Source organism: Thamnophis sirtalis, unplaced genomic scaffold, assembly GCF_051295495.1.
Source record: "Thamnophis sirtalis isolate CommonGarterSnake01/CBP01778 unplaced genomic scaffold, rThaSir2_p1.2 scaffold_5, whole genome shotgun sequence".
In the NCBI taxonomy this organism is placed as follows: domain Eukaryota; kingdom Metazoa; phylum Chordata; class Lepidosauria; order Squamata; family Natricidae; genus Thamnophis; species Thamnophis sirtalis.
In genome coordinates, this window is record NW_028261385.1 from 46657830 (window position 1) to 46679448 (window position 21619).

At 34.8% G+C, this 21619-nt stretch overlaps 1 protein-coding gene across 5 annotated transcripts in view; it reads left to right on the forward strand.

Annotated features, from left to right (window-relative positions):
• PAM (peptidylglycine alpha-amidating monooxygenase) overlaps positions 1–21619 on the forward strand; it is a 145221-nt gene that overhangs the window by 33535 nt on the left and 90067 nt on the right. For all 5 annotated transcript variants that reach the window (XM_087715754.1, XM_087715755.1, XM_087715753.1 and 2 more), the window contains exons 2-3: positions 10716–11251; positions 12342–12462. In XM_087715754.1, coding sequence (XP_087571880.1) covers positions 11142–11251; positions 12342–12462 — 231 coding nt within the window. In that variant the 5' untranslated portion in view covers positions 10716–11141. The remainder of the gene's footprint in view (positions 1–10715; positions 11252–12341; positions 12463–21619) is intronic.

The window sequence follows — 21619 nt, forward strand, 5'->3', positions numbered from 1 at the left end:
TCTGGTTTTCTGCATTCATTTAACATTGCAGTAAACTGCTTAGCACAAAATTATGCAAATGATTGGCTTTCTAAATAATGCTATGGTACCATATGCTACCTACCACTTGCTAAATTGTTCTTTGAATTCACTTTCTGCATGAGTAGTGAATAAGAAAAAAAGACTGCATGCCTTGTGAAGATGTATGTGTAACTTTACTTTGAGAGAGCTAAAATGTTATTGTGCTTAAATGTCTATAAAGCATACTTGCCAATACGTTATTTCTGTATGAATGCTTAGCTGTTTAGTTGACCCTGAAGTCCATAATCTTTGGGGAGAAGTTGACCCATTGGAATTCCGAATCTGTCCTCAGTGCAATCAACCGTTAAAACACTCATTTCCCAGGTGGCAACTGATGAGAGTAAAAAGACTTCGCTACACAAACTGAGCATACGGCAAACAGAGGATTTCATACCCATAATCTCTAGCTTCCAGCCACATTTAACCCTGCAGTGTTACCAGTCACCTTCTAGCTAGCTTACCTTTTAGGTTTTCTAGATATCATGTCAAATACCATGACAAATCATAGGGCTGCCATTGTATACAGCAGCCTGTTGTTTTATTTTGATAGCTGTGAGGTGTTGTGTATTTAAAATAAATAAAAATAAACTAGAATGATACAATGTAAAATATACTTACCTATAACATATAACATGCAATGAATTTCTGGGTTATGTAGTTTATACTGTAGTTATGTAGTTATGTAGGGATTGTGCCTCTGGTAAATAGAAATGAATGCCTGCAGGTACAACAGGGCTCCATTGATGTTATACTGGAAACCACAGGCCAATATTTTGCAGACTCAGATGCAATGAAACACTTTGCACATTAGAACACTTGGTTAAATGGCTTGGCTGGTATAAATTATTTCTTTTAGAAAGAGGTATTATTGAAAATTACTCAGCACTGGTCTTTTATATGTTTTGGTTAAAAAAATGAAAGTGCTATAAAACTTTGCAATGGGATTCAGCTGTACAGTATCTGTCTTTCAATTGTTTGAGACACTGTGTTCATGTCTGCATGAAAGTTTATGCAAAAATAAAGCCCTTAGTGATTATTCATTTACAACCATGAAAAATATTTTTCTTTTCGTTTCAAGTGTTAAATGGGCTGAGCGCGAACGGCAATGCAAATGGAACTTCTACTGCTCTGGCTGTAGTGTAAATAGCATTCTACTCTCAGATTTTGATGTTTAGGTTCTGTGGACTTGAGTAGTTCCTAGAAGAATTATGAACATGGTATCTTAGAAAAAAGCAGCTTGAGTTCTCTGTTTAACGGGACATGGCACACTGTTCAGTTTAGTTAGTTAAATATGTAGCATGCTTTCCTCCCGTTTCCCTTTGAAAATGTTCTAAAAAGTATTCTAGAAATAATAATAAAGACAGCAAAAAGAAAAAATGCAACTACTAGATACAGTGCTTAATCATTTGCTTTGACAAAGACTACATAGACTTCCCCCCCACACCCCTGATACTTCCATTTAACAATAATATGATAACTGCTGATCTCTTTGTGAGTTGGATTCAGTCTAAGAGATTGCAGAAGTAGTTAGAAATCACAACAAAGCATTTCAAACCCCAAATGTGTCAGATTCATTTTAATAAAGTACTTTTAATAGTCTTTAACACTCTTCTGTTCAGGATTTTGTACAGATTTGCTGTCCCATAGCAATTGACTTCATTGGTCTAGGCTACCTGATATATTGCTTTTATTAGCTGCATATTGTTGCTATTGTTGCTAATTCTTTAAAAAATGTCCTTGTATGTCTGAATGATAACCATGGATTTCATTTATACCATATTTATGCTTGTATAAAAGCATTGTCATAGAAGTAAAGGTAAAGGTTCCCCCCCCCCCCCGCACATATGTGCTAGTCGTTCCTGACTCTAGGGGGCATTGCTTATCTCCATTACATGGCACTAGGGATTCGAACCGCCACCTTTCTGATCGACAAGCTCAGTGTCTTAGTCACTGAGCCACATCTTAATTGTACCAGCAGCCTGAACCATGGCATAAAACAGCTTTACTCATTTACTAAGCATGCTGAGGAAACCAGTTTGCTTAATAAAAATATTAATAACATGAATGAACTGCAAAGTAATAAACATAGAAGGTGGATATAGTCTTGCAGTGGAATCAGGGATAAATACTCAGAAGTGTCACTGAGTTTAATAGGATTTATTCCCATTTAAGAATATAGAGGATTAGGATTTAAGAGATGGTTCTAGATTAAGAAATACAGTAGTTTTGTAGTTCTTCAATTCATTTAAGATCACCTTTAATGGCTTGTAAAGGCTTGTAATATGTATTATACTTTATTATATAGTCTCCTTCCCTAAGCTTGAATGTCAATTTAGTTTAAAAGTTAAAAGCACTGGGCAGAATTCCAAGAAACCATGAGTTCCAGTTCTGCATTGGCATGGAGCCAACTAGATGATTTTGGGTCAATCATTTTTTCTCATCCCTTAGAAGAAAGCAAGACTGGCCCATGTTCCTCCCCAATGTCCTCCCTGTCTAACTCTGCTGCCAGCTTTGCTGGCTGCCAGCGGGCCACAACAGATACTCTGTAGACCACGGGTGTCAGACTCACCATGTCATGTTGCCATTACATGATGTTTCACTATATTTTTTCCTATTCATGGAGCTGGGGTGGGTGTGGTCTGCATGTGACGCATCTGGCTTGTTGGCCACCACAAGCTGTAGATTGTGCCTTCTCATTCCCCCTTCATCCTATTTGCAAAAACCATGTGTACCAGGTCATGTATGAAGATATTTTCTTTAGGCAAGGCCTTGCATAAATTATTAACTGTTCATCAAACTATTTATGTGAATTGCAGTCTTGTTACACTGCTTCAGTAATCATCTACAAAAAGGCATTATTTATTCACCCAGAATGTAGGGCAGCATACACGTTTAACAAATTATTGAATTATTAATATTGTGAATCAGATGGAAATTTCTGTATATGTGTTCTTTATACTTTTGAAATATCAGCTTGAATGATGGGTAGTATAGTTTTGCAGAAGCCAATAATTAAAGATAATAAAAGTAATATGACATTAAGCTAATCTGATGTCAAAAAAGTTATATTATGATTTTTAAAATAATCCATTGGAAGAGCAAGCAAAGTGTTTGTTAAATGTATAGTCCATATTTCCTCTAGCCTAGAACATAAGACAATGTGCGTGCCCTCTGCTAGTTTTTCAGAATAAATGACTTGCACAAAGCGCCAAATCACTCTGGGAGCTTAGTAGCAGACATGCCTGATATTAACAATCCTGATTCTTTTTTTGTTATAAATATGAGAAATGACCAAGTCCTAAATTAGGTTGTTTCTTCCTTATTGCCTTTTTTTAATAGGAAAAACACCCACAATGTTATAAATGAAAACAGCCTTAACCCTACTGAATTTGTGCTCCTTGGATTCTGGGTTTTCAAATACCAAAATCCATATTTCTCAGACTTCTGGGTGCTGTGACACTCTCTCACCAAATAAAAATAGCATCTAATCCTCATCTAGCAAAACCAGTTATTTCTTTGGGCTATGTTTTATCAAGAAATAAACCCACCAAATACTGTCAATAAAATTTTTAGTTTTGCATACAAAAACCAACCAATAATAAAATCTTGAAAGATTACAAAACAAAACATTTTCAGCCAACAGCAAAATAATCAAATTGGAAAGCATGCCACTCTCTGGGGAGAATTTGGAAATTCAACCCTGACATATTTCCTGAAATAGGAGATATGCCTGGGAGATACCCAATATCATTGCTCTGTCACATTTTAACTCTATACTCAGCAGCCCCAAAAAAGCAAGGACAAGTTCTGATTGTGATCCACGGATCCAGTCACCTAGGCAGCCGCAAATTCCAAGCACTTATGAACATATGGATCCAGCATTTCCTTTAAAACTCTGTCCTGGACCATCTCTCTACCTACTTACACAATGGCCAGGCCACAAGCACATCTGTGCCAAAGTATTTCTCTTTTATAACTACTAATTAGGGAGAATGTAAACAACCTTAATCTATCTTCAAGCACTCCCAAATTTATGACTTTTAGACGTTCTTGCTACTCCACATAATACAATTATGATTATCTTTTTCAAAGGAGTTTTAATATGTTGGATGGAGAGAAGAAACATGGTCTTAAAGCGGAAATAGGCCTTAATTTGATTATAAAAGCAGCTCAGAATATTTAAAAATAGAAGCTGCTGTATTTTTGCTTCAAATGTCAAGAAAAGCTTTGATCTCATTATCAGAATGTAAATAAATGTACAGGTCGTCCTCAACTTACAAACACAATTGAGCTCAAAATTTATGTTAAGTGAGAAACTTGTTGAGTGAGTTTTGTCCCATTTTACGACTTTTCTTGCCACATTTGTAAAGTAAATCATTGAAGTTGTTAAATTAATTGTTAAGTGAATCTGGCTTTCCCACTGACTTTGCTTGTCAGAAGGTTGCAAAAAGTGATCACATGACCCTGGGACACTGCAATCGTCATAAATATGAGCCAGTTGTCAGGCATCCAAATGTAAATTACATGACCGGGGGTGTGTGTGGCTGCCATGGTTACAAGAGTGAAAAATAGTCATGTCACCTTTTTCAGTGCTGCTGTAACTTTGAACATTAAATGAACTGTTGTAAGTTGAGGACTAAAGCACAAGGTAATGCTAATGCAAAGTTCTGTAGCTTCAATAAAATTCATAACTAAATGCAAAATGTTTCTGAAATTTTATGGACTTTTTTTTCTGTGTGTATCATTTGAATTTCAGCATTGTTCTCAAGCACCATTAAGTACCATTATCTAAGTACACAGAGTAAGTTATTGAGAGTACAATGTCCCTAGCCAGATACAATAATTCAGTGGAATTGAATTATTGGAAAGTTACATTATGGAAAGTTACATTATGTTCTTTTTCATGGTTAAGGGATAATGTTTTATAGTCAAAGCATATTTATTATATATCTGAGTTAAGTACTAGTAACTGTCTAGATTTTTTCAGACTTCGTATAGTACAATCACTTTCTCAATATAAATTAGTAGGATTCTTTAAACCTTGCAATATGTAATATTAAAAGTGATTTGTCTTCAGAGAACCCAGTTTGGTTGCATGAATGGTAAGGATCTTGGGCTAGTTTTTACACAGAAAGAAGCAAACAAAGAGTGACTTTCGAAAGAAGCTTATCTGGAGTCTATCTGTCCACTAAGTTCAGGTTATTTGGGCATGTTGTACTATCTTTAAGGGCACGCTTGAAAAAGTTATTCTGTTCCTTATTGTACTACAATTACTAGCATGTGGATAAACAGTTTATTCTTCCCCTTGTTGACGTAGGGTATCCAGAGACTATTTATTCAACACTTTTTTTTATTCATCTGAACATCTGAATTTTTCCTAATGTATTGTTGTCATTGCTTTATAAATCAGTCAGAATGATCTTCTCATAATAAAGTCTGACAATAGAAAGCCAGAACAGTAAAACTTTCTAATACAATAATTCTTTTTATTAAAGATTTTTTTTTCATTGGTACAGACAAATTTAATTTTAAAAAGAAAGAAAGAAAAAGAAAGTAAAATATAATAAACTGCAAAAGAAAAAATGGAAAACAAAAAAGGGAAAGAAAGAACTAAAGAAACTAAAGTACCGGTAGATTATTTCTGGCCTTCTTTTCAACAGATGTTAACAAATCCTAATCTCTTGTCCCTTTTAACTATTCCAGAAATATCTTCAGCTCAGTTCATCTTTTTTTCAATCATTAATTCCATCACTCATCTTTTTCTTAAAAAAGGATAAATAAATACATTAACCCTGTTTTTCAAATATTTGCATAGTCTACGTTTAGTCTAATCATAGTCCGCTTTTCAGATTCAAAGACCTGGCAGTAAAAGAACTAATGTACTCTACCTGTGATAGTTATAGAATAGTTCTTGTTTTAATAAGTCTATCATATCTTGCCTGAAAAAAATCTAATTACCATAAAATGTCTATACACATTTTATGTTGTATAACATTTTTGTTGCCATCCACAGGTTATCTGGAGTTTTGCAGACCAGATAATTAGCTGTAGCATTATCCTCTTCCTTAACATAGTTCTGCTTTATAAAAAAGCTATGCTTCAAATGAGATTTACAATATACTGTGGTGTATGTTTGGAACATTTTTATGGTTTCAGTTGTCTTTTATGTAAACTAACTAAATTTGTGATGTTTCCCCAGTCATTTGTCTTCCAATCAAATGGAGGCATTCATGGGTATTTATATTGTCTGTTAAGCCAGTAGAGTGCTATATTTCAGATTTTTCAACAGTGTAATTGCTTTGTGCTATGGAAGATCGGAAAAAGAAACTTTCCATTTAAATCCTTCATTCACTGCTTTATTTGAGATAAAAGGTTCATGGAACATATCTTTGAATTGATTAATGCTTTCCATTTTTTTATAGTATGAAGGCTTCATTTTCTCACAATGCAGTTTTCTAAACAATCAGTTTCTATAGTATTATGCAAAAGCCTTTTGTGTAATATTAAAATTAGACTTACAGAGCTACATTTAAAATCAACTAGCATTTCTATGCAGAACTGGAACTTTTCTTATAATAAAAATTCCAGATGGTATTGCTTCAAACAGAATTCATCCCTTATAGCGTGTGCCTTTTTCCTGCAGGAAATGGCGAGAAACCAGTACAGGTAATTCTCTGACTGACAACAGTTCATTTAGTGACCATTCAAAGTTCAACATCACCAAAAAAGTGACCATTTTTCACACTTATGACCCCATGGTTATGTGATCAAAATTCAGACATTTGATAACCGACTCCTATTTAGACCTTTCAAGTGTCCTGGGGTCATGCAATCTACTTTAGCTGCCTTCTGACAAGCAAAGTCAATGGGAAAGCCAGATTTACTTAACAACTGTGTTGCTAATTTAACAAGTGTGGCAAGATCGGACAAAACTCACTTAACAAATGTCTTGCTTATCAACAGAACATTTTGGGGTCAATTGTGGTCGTAGGTTGAGGACTACCTATATTGCAACCACTAGAAAGTTCATAATCAAGGCTATTGTCTGAGTTGTAATTGTGTAACAATCTCTGTTTTATACACCTATTATACTTCTGGTTATAACACTGCTGGTTTTGTTGAGAGGAAAATCTACCATTCTGTTTCATCAGAGGAAATATATTTACCTCGTAATGTAAAAGCATGCATCTAGATACCCAGATCCTCAATAAGACCTTCTACCCATGTAAGATTTTAGTATGTTACATAGGATCATGTAAGAATATTTCACTATGCTAGTGGAAAAATATTGTGTGATGTAAGATTTCACCTGGATAATCTTTGCCCTACTTGGGAATCTGTATGAATGTGACATTTTCTAAGAAAATGTATGAATAATGAATAGGAAGTTGGAAATGAATAACTAGAAAGTGTTAAGCAGGTTGTGTCCTGCTTTGGGCTTCCAGAATATTATGGAAGTTAAGAGCCTATTTTAACTTTTCCTAACCTCTTTCCCAATAAACATCCTCAGAATGTAACGCCACACTGGCTAGGAATTCTAACTAAGGGTTGTATTTTCATCTCACAGGGAGAACAATAGATTGGGAAAATCTTTTTGCTGATGATGATACTGGACATTTTTATAATTCCGTACATACTGGATTTTATGAGGGAACAATTCTCTGCTCAAGAATTCTCTATTAAGGAAGGAGAAAAGAATGTCAGATGCGATTACACACTTCCTACTTATTTTTAGAATTTTGAAAGACAACATTTGGACTCTTCAGAAATATGCACATTCTTTGTACAAATTAACTTTTTGTTTAAATTTTCTTTTCAAAAATTTATAAAATCAAAGGGTTACACATTCAGAATAGATGTGCCTATTAATATCAGTCTGATAAGAGAAATACATTTTTAGAATATATTAGACTCATTCCTTCCCATCATTCTCTGCAGAAACTTAACAGTCAATATATTTGTTACAAATTATTTCTGGCAATAGTAGCATAAGTGTTTTGTTAATACTAAGATATATTTTGTCCTTAAGAGTATTAAACGCATCACTAAACATTTCATATGCTGATGATTTAAGTATTAAGTTATATTTTATATAGCATTAACTACATAATTCTTTAAGGATATTATCAACTAACTAAAGTGTATTACTTTCATAGAGCCATTTGCCAGTTTCTTTAGCAATATATTGAAAAGCAAAACATAACTCCATTACTTTTTGACATGTATGTCACACTTGAATGATTTCATTGTGGTCTGCTAAAACTCAAATATGTCATGAGAGTCTTGCTGCCTTGTTAATCAGTATTGTGCTCTTTGTTAGATGGATCAGTTCTTGAATATGTATGGTTAGGGCAATGGAATAGAACATGCACATAGCAGTATAATTTTATTACTTTTACTATATGAGCAGTCTGCAACACTGCATAACTATTCAAAGGCTCTTTGCACACTCTGGAATTCTCTCAAGAGAAATTAAAGGTTACAGGTTTACAGTGCACCAATAAGCAGGAAATATGTTTTTAAAAGTCAGTGTTAGTTTCATCTCCTTAAGTGAACGTTTCATATATTTTGGAGTGATTGAGAAGGCATGAAAAATGTATACTCAAGGTGGATATATAAATAGGCCTAGGGAAGACCATTTCTAAACAAACTTCATTCATTCATTCATTCATTCATTCATTCATTCATTCATTCATTCATTCATTCATCCTCACATTTCTATGCCATTTCTCTCACTCAGAGGAACTCTAATGCACACTTCTCAAATTAAATTTGAGTTTGCAGTTTGGAACAGAGTTCAGCTCTGGTTTGCAGTGCAGTTTGTGATTCAAAAATGACATATATAAATTCGTATATTTAGGAAACTTTCTTAAAGAAACAAATGTCTACTATTAAAATGGTAAGTTGATGCAGAATTTATTGGAGATGACTTCCTAATGAATATAAATGGAAAGGATGTGGACTAGCTATATAGACTCCCAACCATGAACGAACTGTTGAAGAAGAATATCTGACAACAGTAGCCAGGAATAAATGATGGAAGAAAACCTGTACATTTAGGGGCAATGTTTTTTTTTAATATCTGATGCTCAGATATTATCTCCACAAGTATATTAACAGTGACATCACTTTGTTTTGCTAGGAAAGATGCAAAGCAAAGTGGCTAGCCATGCACGTGTATGCAGAAACAGCCTAGAGCAGCTTCCAGTGCAGTTGAATGATTCAGAAAGAGATGCTTGGTACATTCTTCCATGCATTAAGAAGCACCTTTTTCAAAGGACTGACAGAGCCCTGGGGCTCTATTTCAGATGTCTTTCCTCTTAGTGCTTACTCAGCCCTTAATGTGCAGTGTTGACTTCTAAAAAATCAAAATAGTTGCCTAGGCTTTCTGCTTGACTTTATTCCCGTTTCTTCTTTTATTTGATGTTTCTGTCAGAAGCATGTCTTACCAGAATGCAAAGCCAAAGCACAGATCTAATTAACCAAAAGCATCATGTAATTTTGTGATTATATTCCTTATTTTCTCTTGTTTCCTTTTATTCTTTTCTATTTTCACTTCTCACAGAGAGTTTCCTTGAAAAATATTTGTTGTTGCTTGTTCAGCCTATTGCTTAATATAATTCAAGGCATTTCATAAATAATAAAAATACTGTTAATGAAACTTAACCTTGGTGTGCGGTTTTTTTAATCTTCTGCACATTATGTTTGTGTTTTTAATATGCTATTTGTTAGTTAAAATTGAGTATATAATCATAAGCGGATATAACTCTATGAACATGGAAACCATATTTCAAGATCATGTTTATAATTCTAATTAGACAGTTAATAAAATATTTTACATAAAATTGAGATGGTATTCATTAAATACTAGATATTTTCAATATTTCTGTTTTTCTAGGAATAATGTACATGTTAGCTTTTTTGAATGCCAAGTAATTGCTGTAGTAGAAATAACAGCAAAGTATGAGTACACTGTATCATAAATTGAAATGAAATGGGCCAAGGGAAATATAAAGGAAATAATGGATATTTAGAAACTAGAGATGCTCAGCTCCCGCAGCTTAATTTGCTGAAAGCATTTGTGCAATTATAGCCTAAAAATCTGTAAGACATTATAGCTATATGCTGCCTGCTTTTTAGCTTCTAGATTGGAAGAATAGACATCTCACACATTTTGTTCTTAAATTCTATTTTTTAAATATTATATGTAGGATCCTAAGCATCTCCATGCTCTAAACTGTACAAAAATAGAAAAAGTTGGACAAAGTATGCTTCATTTCAAATTCAGCATATAGATTTCTCTGACGAAAAGAGCTAGAACTGAGTGCACTTTAGTTTTATAAATCCTGTCACTTGAATGCTTGGGGGAATTTGATAGACTAATATTGCTATGTTTGCCTACAGCATTCACAAAAAGATGTTTGTATATACTTATAGATGTAGCCATAAACAGATAGACATATTCACACCTCAGACTTGTGAAAATTGCTATGTAATGTTTAAAGTGGCAGAAATAGGTCAACAAAGCTTGTAAAACTTTTTGTGAGTTGAGATGGAAGCTTGTAAAATACCTAGCGTCTGAAAAAGCTTTAATAGCAATTTCCTAACAACTAAATACATAACATGTTAATCACCCATTGCTTCTATTTTTACAGGTTTTGAATCATGAGTGGCCTAGGTTTTCTGTGATGCCACTAGGAGCTTTTTTCACTGTGGAATGGACTGACAACAGAGCCTGGAGATTTGACAGCAGACTTAAGAAAACTCTGGAGCAGTGATTCCTGCCTTCTTTTCATTGGGCAAAAGTACTCCAAAGGAAATATCTCTTTCCTACTACCTACAATCCCCAATTCCCCCCCCCCCCCAATTTCTGCCACTTCGAATGAAGACAGGACAGTATTGGCACATCTTTCTGATTTAAAGAATATCACCTTCTGAGACAGATGGTCTGTCAAATGCTCTAAGATGCCTGCAGAGAACATCATAATGAAGAAGAAAATGGATAGTTGTGCCACTGCCTAATTGTCAGGATCACAGCCAATAAAGCTGCGCTGCCCTTTCCCTGCTGCCATAATAGGGTCATGAACAGCAGGGTGGACATGGCTGGCCTTGTTAACAACTTGCTAATATTGTTCCTTATTTTTCAAAACAGCTGTTGGGCTTTCAGAAACCCACTTTCTGTCTTTAAGAGGTGAGTGATTTAGACACATTTTGTGTTATTTATCAGTATTTGCAGCTTCACTTCAGGATCAATTTTGATAAATGTGTTACATGTTTTAAACAATAGCCTCTAATGGTAAACAACAATAAACTCATTTGGAAGGATTTAGTTGCTTAAGCTAGTTACTGGATGCTTGAAATATTCATTGAAATGTTCACTGCTTTTCCTTGGTACATTATTATAATAGCAGTAGTTGAACTGTAGTTGAGTAATTTATTTATGGAAACTGTGGTGACTCTTCTTTTCTTGGGTTTGAATAGCTGTTTTAAAGGGTTCAGACCACCTACAGCTTGCTAGCTTAATCTTTTGCAACAAATCTGGTGAAATTTCAGGATGAATTCTTAAAGCAAAATTAGCCTTTTTTTCTCCCTTCCAAGACATTATGGTTATATGTGCAATGTATGTATGTATGTATGTATGTATGTATGTATGTATGTATGTATGTACTGTATATTTTTGCAACATATCAAGGAAGTGTTATTATTGATTTGAAAACATTTTTCATGTAATGACTTTAGACTATTCCATATAGAATTATGAGTAAATTGATTGGACAAAAGTTAGAAGCACAAGAGATTAAACAGTAGTTTACTACTATATTTGGTTAATTGAAATTCAAGACCTTTTTCTTAGACTTTTTAAACTTTACACAAATGCAACATACAGATGTTAGTATTTAAGTTGGCGTGGTAATGCATTATGTATAAATGTGTTGTAATTGGCTAATGTATGATTGCAACATAAAATTTATTTATTAGCAGATTTATAATGTGAACCTGATTAGCTAACAGATTAGAATTTAAATAATTGGTAATCTCTCCTTTCAAATTATACCTTTTTCCTTTTCATCTGTACATGGCAATCTGTACATCTGTACATGGCAATAATATAATAGCTATTATCTGAACTAGTGGCTAATTTTGCTATAAAAGGGATACTTTTGAAGTTTGCAAACAGCAACAGAAGTTAATAGAACACCTTGATAAATTTTACAAGCCAATAAAAATACATTTAAATAGCAAATGTCATTATAATGTTCAAATTTCCTATTAATTTTTAGGTATAAGGATGCTACTAGATCTAATTCCAATGAATGTCTTGGTAGCACCAGGCAGCTGGTTCCACTAGGTTTATCAGAATTTGCACTGGACATTCGTATGCCTGGAGTGACTCCTAAACAGGTAAAAACATATGCACAATACTAACTTGTACCTTATTTATCTATGGAAAATAAAAACATTAAGAGTTGAGTTGCATGATTTGGTACATCTCATTTGCAATGACTTCAAGACAGATTTCATAGGGAGCTGGTTATTGTTATTGCTGTTGCTGTTTTCAGGGTTTGTTTCCTAGGGTCACTAAAAATAGAGAAATGATAATAATTAAAAGAACATGTTGTTTTTGGTGACTTCTCAGCAATTCTACATTTATATTGTACAATCCTTTATAACAAAGTTTGAACATTGTATACAGTAGTTCTACTATATAACAGTAGTAACAATTTGCTCGAGGCATATTTCCCATCAGCTATGTAATTGAGCATTCTCATATAACCAACCATCACATATCAAATAACAATTTGGGCCTAGAGATGCAAAAATGTGTTTTATATTTCTTTAAAGAGAATATTAATAGTGAATATTATTAAAAATTTTAAAAACCCACCCATAAATGTACAAATACCAAACACCTTGTTACAGCTTGGAAAAGTTGATTAGATAAACCAATGACATGTCAGATAACTATTATACTACTGTGTTAATGGAATAGTTATAAGGGATAAGGGAGACTGTTAAAAATAAGTTAGGCAGTTTGAGAGGCTGGCTATAATGGAACAGTTTTGTAGATATTGGGAAACTGGATTGGTAGTAAAAGATGATAGTGAAGAGTAAGTAAGGGTTTTAAACAAGAAAATATATGGCAAAATAATTTGGTATAAATAAACGTTAAGGAATTTAGAGCTGATTTAGAGAAAACTACAAAAAAGCTTGGACAGTGGATTACCCAGACCAGAGATTGATTAATTTTGTCAGCATTCTGGTAAACCCAACTCCAATTAAAATATCCAAGACAGGCATTTTCTTAAAGCTCCCATTTATTAGAGTAGGTATACAGGCACAACTGGGAAAACCCAAATCTGAGGTTTCTGTGCTTTCTCTCAGTAAGTCAAAAGTCCAAACCCTGCACCCATCAGTCCATCACATCGCCCAATCCCAATCCATCCTAACTCAAGACATCACTTCAACCACTTCTCCTCCAGGTGCAGGAATACCTTGACCTTGACCAAAAAGAAGAATGCTATTTTGTCTAACTATACTCCTTCTACTAAATCCCCCCTTCTAATTTCCCAAGGACAAGAATATGGAAGTGTGGAAGCTTCCAGTGTTAATATGCCTTCCAAAGCTGACAGATTAATTGGATTTCTATGACACCCATCTTACTAATACAATGATTCTGGACATCTTAAAATATAATAGATAGAAGGAAACAGGACAAAGGAACTCAAGATAAGCCTTTCTTGATTTTGCTTAGTATAAAATGGGACAGAAAAATCTTAGGCTTTTAAGATTCTGTTACATTCTACACAATAAAGGAGGAATCCTGGAATCCCTGTGGTATCTATTTCATGACCTGGCCTTCCTCAGAGGGCCATTTACAGGGGAGAATTAAGTGTGAACATATATGTAAACTATTTTAGGAAAATGATTGGAACACAAACAGGAGATGCAGTGTTGTAGGTCTCACAGGGCAGTCCAGAAGCTATCTTCTGAGATAAAACAACCATGTTTAGAAAAGCCTACATCATTGGCCCCTTAGATGTTTATATCTTTATCTGTTTATATCTTTATATCTCAAAATTCTTTATAATACCCTGTATCAATAAAATGCTAGTATATTTTGCTAGTTATTTTTCTGATCTGGCCTATCCCAAAGGACTGATACCAATATTGACAACTTTTCGTTTCTTCTCTATTAGACCAAAGAAAATCAAAACTGAGCAAACTTTAGTTTATTTCTCGTGCCTATTTTCCATAGGCTCTTATTTTATTGGCAATCACCACATACCTTCACTAATGTCATCTCTGTAGAGAAAGAATAGAAAGTAAAGGAGTTGCTAGTTTCATGCAGAGGTCTCTATCAACCCAAACTGAGAGCCAGTTTGGCCTAGTGATTAAAGCACCAGGCTACAAACTGGATGTCTGTGAATGGGGTTGCCCTTGAAGAGTGTTCGGAGACTACAGTTGGTCCAGAATGCAGCCATGCGAGCGATATCAGATGTACCTCGATACACCCATGTTACACCTATCCTCCGCGAGCTGCACTGGCTCCCTATTGGTCTCCAGAAGTGCTTCAAGGTGCTGGTTATTACCTTTAAAGCCCTACATGGCCTTGGACCTGGATATCTGCGAGACCGCCTCCTGCTGCATACCTCCCAACAGCCAATAAGAACTCACAGACTGGGCCTCCTCCAGGTGCCGTAGACCAGACAATGTCGGCTGGTGGCCCCTCGTGGGAGAGCCTTTTCGTAGCTGCTCCGGCCCTGTGGAACCATCTTCCCGCAGAGATCCGGACCCTTCCCACTTTCGCGGCCTTCCAAAAAGCCACCAAAACCTGGCTGCTCCGGCAGGCCTGGAGCTGCTGACCCATGAATGAGGTCCAGCCCCCAGCTAAGTCGAGTGTATAGTGTGTTCCTTTTAAATTGTTCTCGTCTTTCCCCTATTTTTTTTAATCTTTGTATTTGTAAGCCACCCGGAGTCCTACGGGATTGGGCGGCATATAAATTTATTAAATTACGAATTACGAATTAATTCTACTTGTCTCATAGGCTAGAAAGTCATCTGGGTGACTTGGGCCGACTCTCTTTCTCTCTCTCAGCCCAATGTACCTCACAGTGTTTTTGTGAGAAAAATAGGAGGATTAAAAAAAAATAGGAGTTATTTAAAAAAATTATAAAAGTGAGATAAAAATAAATAAATGCCAACTATTTTGTAAAGGTAAAGGTTCCCCTTGCACATATGTGCTAATAATTCCCGACTCTAGGGGGCAGTGCTTATCTCCATTTCAAAGCCGAAGAGCCAGCGCTGTCCGAAAAATCTCCATCGTCATGTGGCCAGTATGACTAAATGTGGGAGGCACACAGAATGCTGTTACCTTCCCACCAAAGGTGGTTCCTATTTTTCTATATGCATTTTTACATGCTTTCAAATTGGTAGGTTTGCAGAACCTGGGACAAGTAACGGGAGCTCACTCAGTTACATGACGCTAGAGATTCAAACCGCTAAACTGCCGACCTTTCTGATGGACAAGTTCAATGTCTTGGCCACTGAGCCACCACATCCCTTTTTAACTCTTTTGTGGGAACAGGTTAAAAAATATTTTAAAGCCATAGTTGAAGACTGAAGTGCACCCAACATAAGCTCTAAATTCACACAGCATTTTAGTGCTTAAAGTGCAGAAAACAGAATAGACGTTCTGTGTTACACCAGGAAGCTTTTACTACCAGTTGATTTAATACCTGTCTTGACATTTAGAATAATCCCTTTTTTAAATATTTACACGTAAAGAAACTTTTAAGGATACATAGAGTCAACTTAGTTCTGTCTGTAACTCCTTGTTCTGCCAGTTCCAATTAATTTGTAAATTTGTCAAGGGTACAAAGGTAGGTCAAAGTCTTCTATGGTATTCTTTTGAAGACAGAACTAAAATTCTAGAGTTAAGGTAGACAAAGCAAATCTTAAAATTATGAAGTAAGAAGTTCATCAATCTATTTTGAACAGTGTGATTTCATAGATTAGTGCTGTTTTTTTTTAATTTGCTATTTTTTTGTGGAAGAATCTACAGTAAAAAATGTGCTTGTGCTAATGAATACATTTCACAAAATTGTGTGTTTATGGAGAGAGTAAGGAAGATGATCACGATAGAGCTATGCAAGGTCCTAGCAAAAAGGGCTGGAATATTTTTTGAAACTTAAGACAAAATCATATTCCAAAGCATCTGAAAGACAGACCTATAATTCATTGAACTACTAAGTATGCCTTTTCTGTAGCAGCTTTCCTCCCACATACTGATAAGTGACTAGATGACTTTTATTGTTCTTAATGTGTTTAGTTTTACAGTGTTATTATAATTTTGTTTTATACTTTGATTGGAAGCTGACCAAAGTTGGTTATAAGATTGGAGGCTATATAAATCTTTTAAATAAGGGAGGGGAAAGGAGGAGTAGGAGTGGTGGTGGTGGTAGAGAAGGAGGTGGTGGTGGTTAAGACTTGCCAATTTTTTTGCAAATATTGCAAGCTAACCAATCCCAGTAACAGTAGTTGTAGCTTTCCTGTGGAGTTGATTTCCTGGTCTGATCTACCTAGTGGACTGACAATTTGTTACTAGATTTTATGGTTGCATTTTCAAGATTTCTGCAAGCAATAAGCAGAACAGAAGTAGCTTTTCTGTCTTCGAGACTTGAGTCTAACAGATGGCTGAAGCTGTAAGCATTAGCTATAGAATACACATGCTGCATGTGCAAGGACTATATCTAGTCTTCTGTCATTCTAAACTAGATGACCACTGATAATCAAAACTGGCAGCTAATATGTAGCAGCATGTGAGATCCCAATGAAATAACTGGAATATTGCATGTATCATTGGATTTTTGTGGTTTAGCAATAACATCTGGCAGCAGCTGGAAAACATGATTGCAGTATATATTTTTATTATAGCCTTTGTACAAACACTATCATTATTAGATCAGGCTATACTGTTTAAACTGGTTCCCCCTGTTATTGAGCCAATTACAAGTGATTTTCCTCTTCTAAATATTCATAAGGCAATTCACTAAAATACTGGAACCAATACAACATTCAGTTAAGACTGACTTAAATATCATTAACCAAATACATGTCTTTTATAAATTGTAACGATAATTCAACATTTAAATCTGTGCTTAGAAAAGCTACATTATATATAAATCTTTTATATTAAAGAACCTTTCTTTGTCTTGGTTATCTCACTCTTCCTCCCATGTCATGGACAATAAGCTTTATAATAGAGAACTTTCAAATAACACAGGTTAGAAGTGTTAGAAGTAGTCTAACGATAAACTCTGCATTACATCCAATATAATGGGAAGGTATTGTGAATCATTGTAGAAGTGCTTGTTTAACTCTCTTAATAGAAATTCTTTCCTCTATTTTCCTCTTTTTCCCTCCCCAAGGGACCTTTAGATTCATGACAAAAATATTCAGCAATAAAAGAGATGAGTCATTGCAGTTAGATTATTCAGAAACAGCAGAAAAACAAGTGATCTAGATATTGGGGATCATTTCCTGGAAATTATGATTAGAACCAGCTGTTTCAACCTAATGATTAGAAAAAAGATGAAAGCAAATACTCAGCTAAAATGGTCTCTACTGTAGACAGTTTTCCCCCCTCCCAGAAATCTAAACATAAAAGAGAATTTGCAGGTGTATTAAATGAACGTGCTGCCCAGTTGAAATGTGGATTACATAACAAGTCTAATTTTAATAAAGCTGAGATCTCAATTTATGATTTTTTTAGAGCTAACTTTTTAACATCCTGCAGTCTTATGAATAATTAGGGCAGGTCTTCTCAGGAGCTGAAGGATTTACAGGAGTCTCATAAGAGCTAGTGATTGAAAGAGTGTGGTTGTGGCCATCTTAGTCACCCTTAGTCACTTTTCTGGGAATGTCATCCTTTGCTAGGTTATTTACCCTAATCTCAGCCCTTTAATAAAGTAAGGTATTATAAATATATGGTGTGGTAGATGGCACTATGCAGCAACATAAGTATTAGTATTAGAAGTTATTTTTATCATGTTTATTTCCAAGAAACAACAAGTGAACATACAGTATATTTTCTCCTTTCCTATTGCATATCTTATTTTTTGGGTAGGATAACTTTGATAGGTGATGACTAATTAAGCTCAGTGGGTAAGATACTGAGCTTGTTGATCAGAAAGGTTGGCAGTTCGGCAGTTCGAATCCCTAGTGCCACGTAACAGAGTGAACTCCTGTTACTTGTCCCAGCTTTTGCCTAGCAGTTCAAAAGCATGTAAAAATGCAAGTAGAAAAATAGGGACCACCTTTGGTGGGAAGGTAACAGTGTTCCGTGCGCCTTCAGCATTTAGTCATGCCGGCCACATGACTACGGAGACATCTTCGGACAACTCTGGCTTTTTGGCTTTGAAACGAAATGAGCACTGCCCCTTAGAGTCAGGAACGACTAGTGCATATGTGCGAGGGGAATCTTTACCTTTAATAAAGATTTTTTTTTAAAGAATTGCCTCTTTTAGGTAGCTTATTTTTATTTTTTCAGGAAGAAGAACAGCTAGTGAAGCACAGGTAGTCTTCGACTTACAACCATTCATTTAGTGATCATTCGAAGTCACACCACCACTGAAAAAAGTTACTTCTGACCATTTTTCACACTGATGACTGTTGTAGCATCCACATGGTCACATGATCAAAATTTGGAGGCTTGGCAACTGGCATGGATTTAGGACAATTGCAGTGTCCCGGATACATGTGATCACATTTTTGCTACTATCTGACAAGCAAAATAAATAGAGAAGCAATTTATTTAACTTAACAACTGCAATTATTCACTTATCAACTGTGGCAAGAAAGGTCGTAAACTCACTGTTTTGCTTATCAATGGAAATGTGGGGCTGAGCTGTGGTTGTAAGTTGAGGCTAACCTCTGTAAAGGTCTTCAGCATTAAAGAATCTTCAAAGCAGTGACATAGTTTAGTAAATTCATGCTCACCATAATTATGTTTTGATATTTTCTTAGTAAAAAAAGAAGAGTCATTGCAATGTTATCTTTCACTCAGTTGACTTCTTGTTCTTACTGTCATTTAGTTATATGCGATCGTACTTCAAACGCTCACATTCTGCCCCATGCCTGCCCCCATCTTTTAGCATTCTGCAAGCCTGCATTCACTCTTAATTTGCTATGGCTGCATTTGCCCTACAAATATATTCCTAAGCAATCTTGAGTAGTGCCACCTGGAGAGAGAGAGAAAGAGAAAACCAATAAAGCTTTCTCATTTTTTGTCTGTAAGAAACATTGATTATAAAAAGCCCTGCTGGCATGAAAGGAAATTGGGAGGTTTAATTCCTTGATCACCTAGCAAGTCTGCTCCAGAGCAACGGTTTTCTGATACTAATGGTTTCAGGAAAAGTGATCGTTAAGGAGGGCTACTGGAAGAAAAAAGTTTTTCTTTGAAACAAAACAAACCTTTTTAATTCTTCCCAGTATCCACTACAGATGGCTGATTTCCCGCTGCCGAATGGCTGATTTCCCACTGCCGTTGAAAATGGGAAGTCAGTCATTTCTTCGTATATCTCCAGTGGACCACCTTGATAAATATTAAGTGGGAGTCTATGGCATTGTGATTTGCATGTTGCTCACAGCATATTAGATTTGGAGTTAATTATAGATTGGAGTTTAATTCAAAGTATACTTCAGATGAACATATAGAGGTTGAACGCTTTCTGCTTATTCTTAGCCACAGTCATGTGGAAGAAGAGACAAGTTCGACAAATTTATTAAATTTCTTTTTCATCCTGTCACTTAAAGCAAGAGAAAGATCCTAATTGTTGCAAACCTTCATCCCAAAAGTTGCTATTCTTTCCTTGCATGAAGACAGTGGAAATCTTTGCAGTGTATTGATATTCTTAATATTGTAAAGCTGCAATATTTATATCTTCAGAACTATCAATGTCTCTACAAGGGATGAAACTTGCATCCTTATTTTGTTTTTATCATTTCATTAGATTATGTGGAGAACTTTTTAAGGGACTTCTGTAAATGAACCTTTAAGGATTTAATCTAACTTTCATCATATTTAGGCTTCTAGGTAGACTTTTTAATTTTTGTGGTTTGATAGGAGTAATATCAAACTGAAAAATTCAGCATCTATTACAATATTCTATGCAATGTTGACAGAATTCAGATTGATAAGTATGCTGGTGCATTAATGAAAGGATAATTAAAGGGTTTGGTTAATTAGAACATAAGTCTCTTCCATTGTGATATCTTAAAGAATAAGGAAAATCTTAATGTAGGTTTACATCTAGGTAAGGTAGAATAGTATTTCCTTGCATCAACCTTATAAGTATAACAGTTCTTTGCTGTCAGTTCAGAGCATATGATTTGCATTTTACATTTCAGCTTTATCCTGTGATGTGATCTAGTGTCTAGAGCTAATATAATTTTAAGGCATATACAGTATATAACTGGAAAATGAATCCTCTTGAAACTAATTTATATGGATATATAGTATATGAAATTGGCTGTTTGAATTTAAATTGTACATGACCATGATGTAGTTTTCATGATACACAGAAAACCTAAGTGTGGTAATAAACATGCTGCTTATCTAAGCAAAATTGATGATGATGTGATAAGGACCAAATAAATTATCTTTACCAAATGTATAGTATCATGTACAACAAAGTTAATTGTAACAATCATTTATGGAGGGGAATATGGCATTCATAGCCATAATTTGGGATACCTATATTATGCCTCTTTGTCTTGAATTTTCAATAATCTAGTTGTTAGACCTTTTGAGGAGCTTTCTACCCAGACTGCCTGCATTTGTGGCAACCATATAAAAAATATGTTAAAGCAACTATAACATTAGCATCTTTGAATTACCTATGATTTAATATTTTGAAGTTAAAAACAATCTTCAGATGCTAAAAACAACTTTTTATGCTGAATGCAGGGGGCAAATATAAGGAAGAAGAAATTTCCATTTTCATTATTCAGTTTTAATTATTTAGGTGATTGCGTCTTAAAGAAATTAGGCAATTCAACTTGTATGTTATTTGCAACCACTCCCAAGCCATTAATGTTTGCTTGTAGACTAAGATATGAAATAATGACAGTAGATTGCAGAGCAATTGACATTTTCATTGCTCATTTATTTTTGTATTAATAGGAGTGTATCCATTAGCATGCATGACTGTCAGCCCCTGACAGTTTGAAAGATAAAGAGCAATGAGCCTTTGTATAATCATTAAAGTTCCCTCTCTTCATGTAAATTATTTACTTCGAATTGATGAATTAGGGAGAATTATACTGGAGTAAATTGTTTATTTATGCAATTTGGGAAACCAGAAAACAACATATAAGTTACTAGGAGTTACCAATCTGAAATAAAATTTAATGAAGAACTGCAATTATATGCTCAGTCTTTGTAATTTTATACCTGAAAGTATACGTAGAAAAAGTAATAGAAGAATTATGTACTTTTGCGTATTATTGACATTTTTAGATTTTTAAGTAAGCAAACTCAAGAAAAGTTTATTTATCT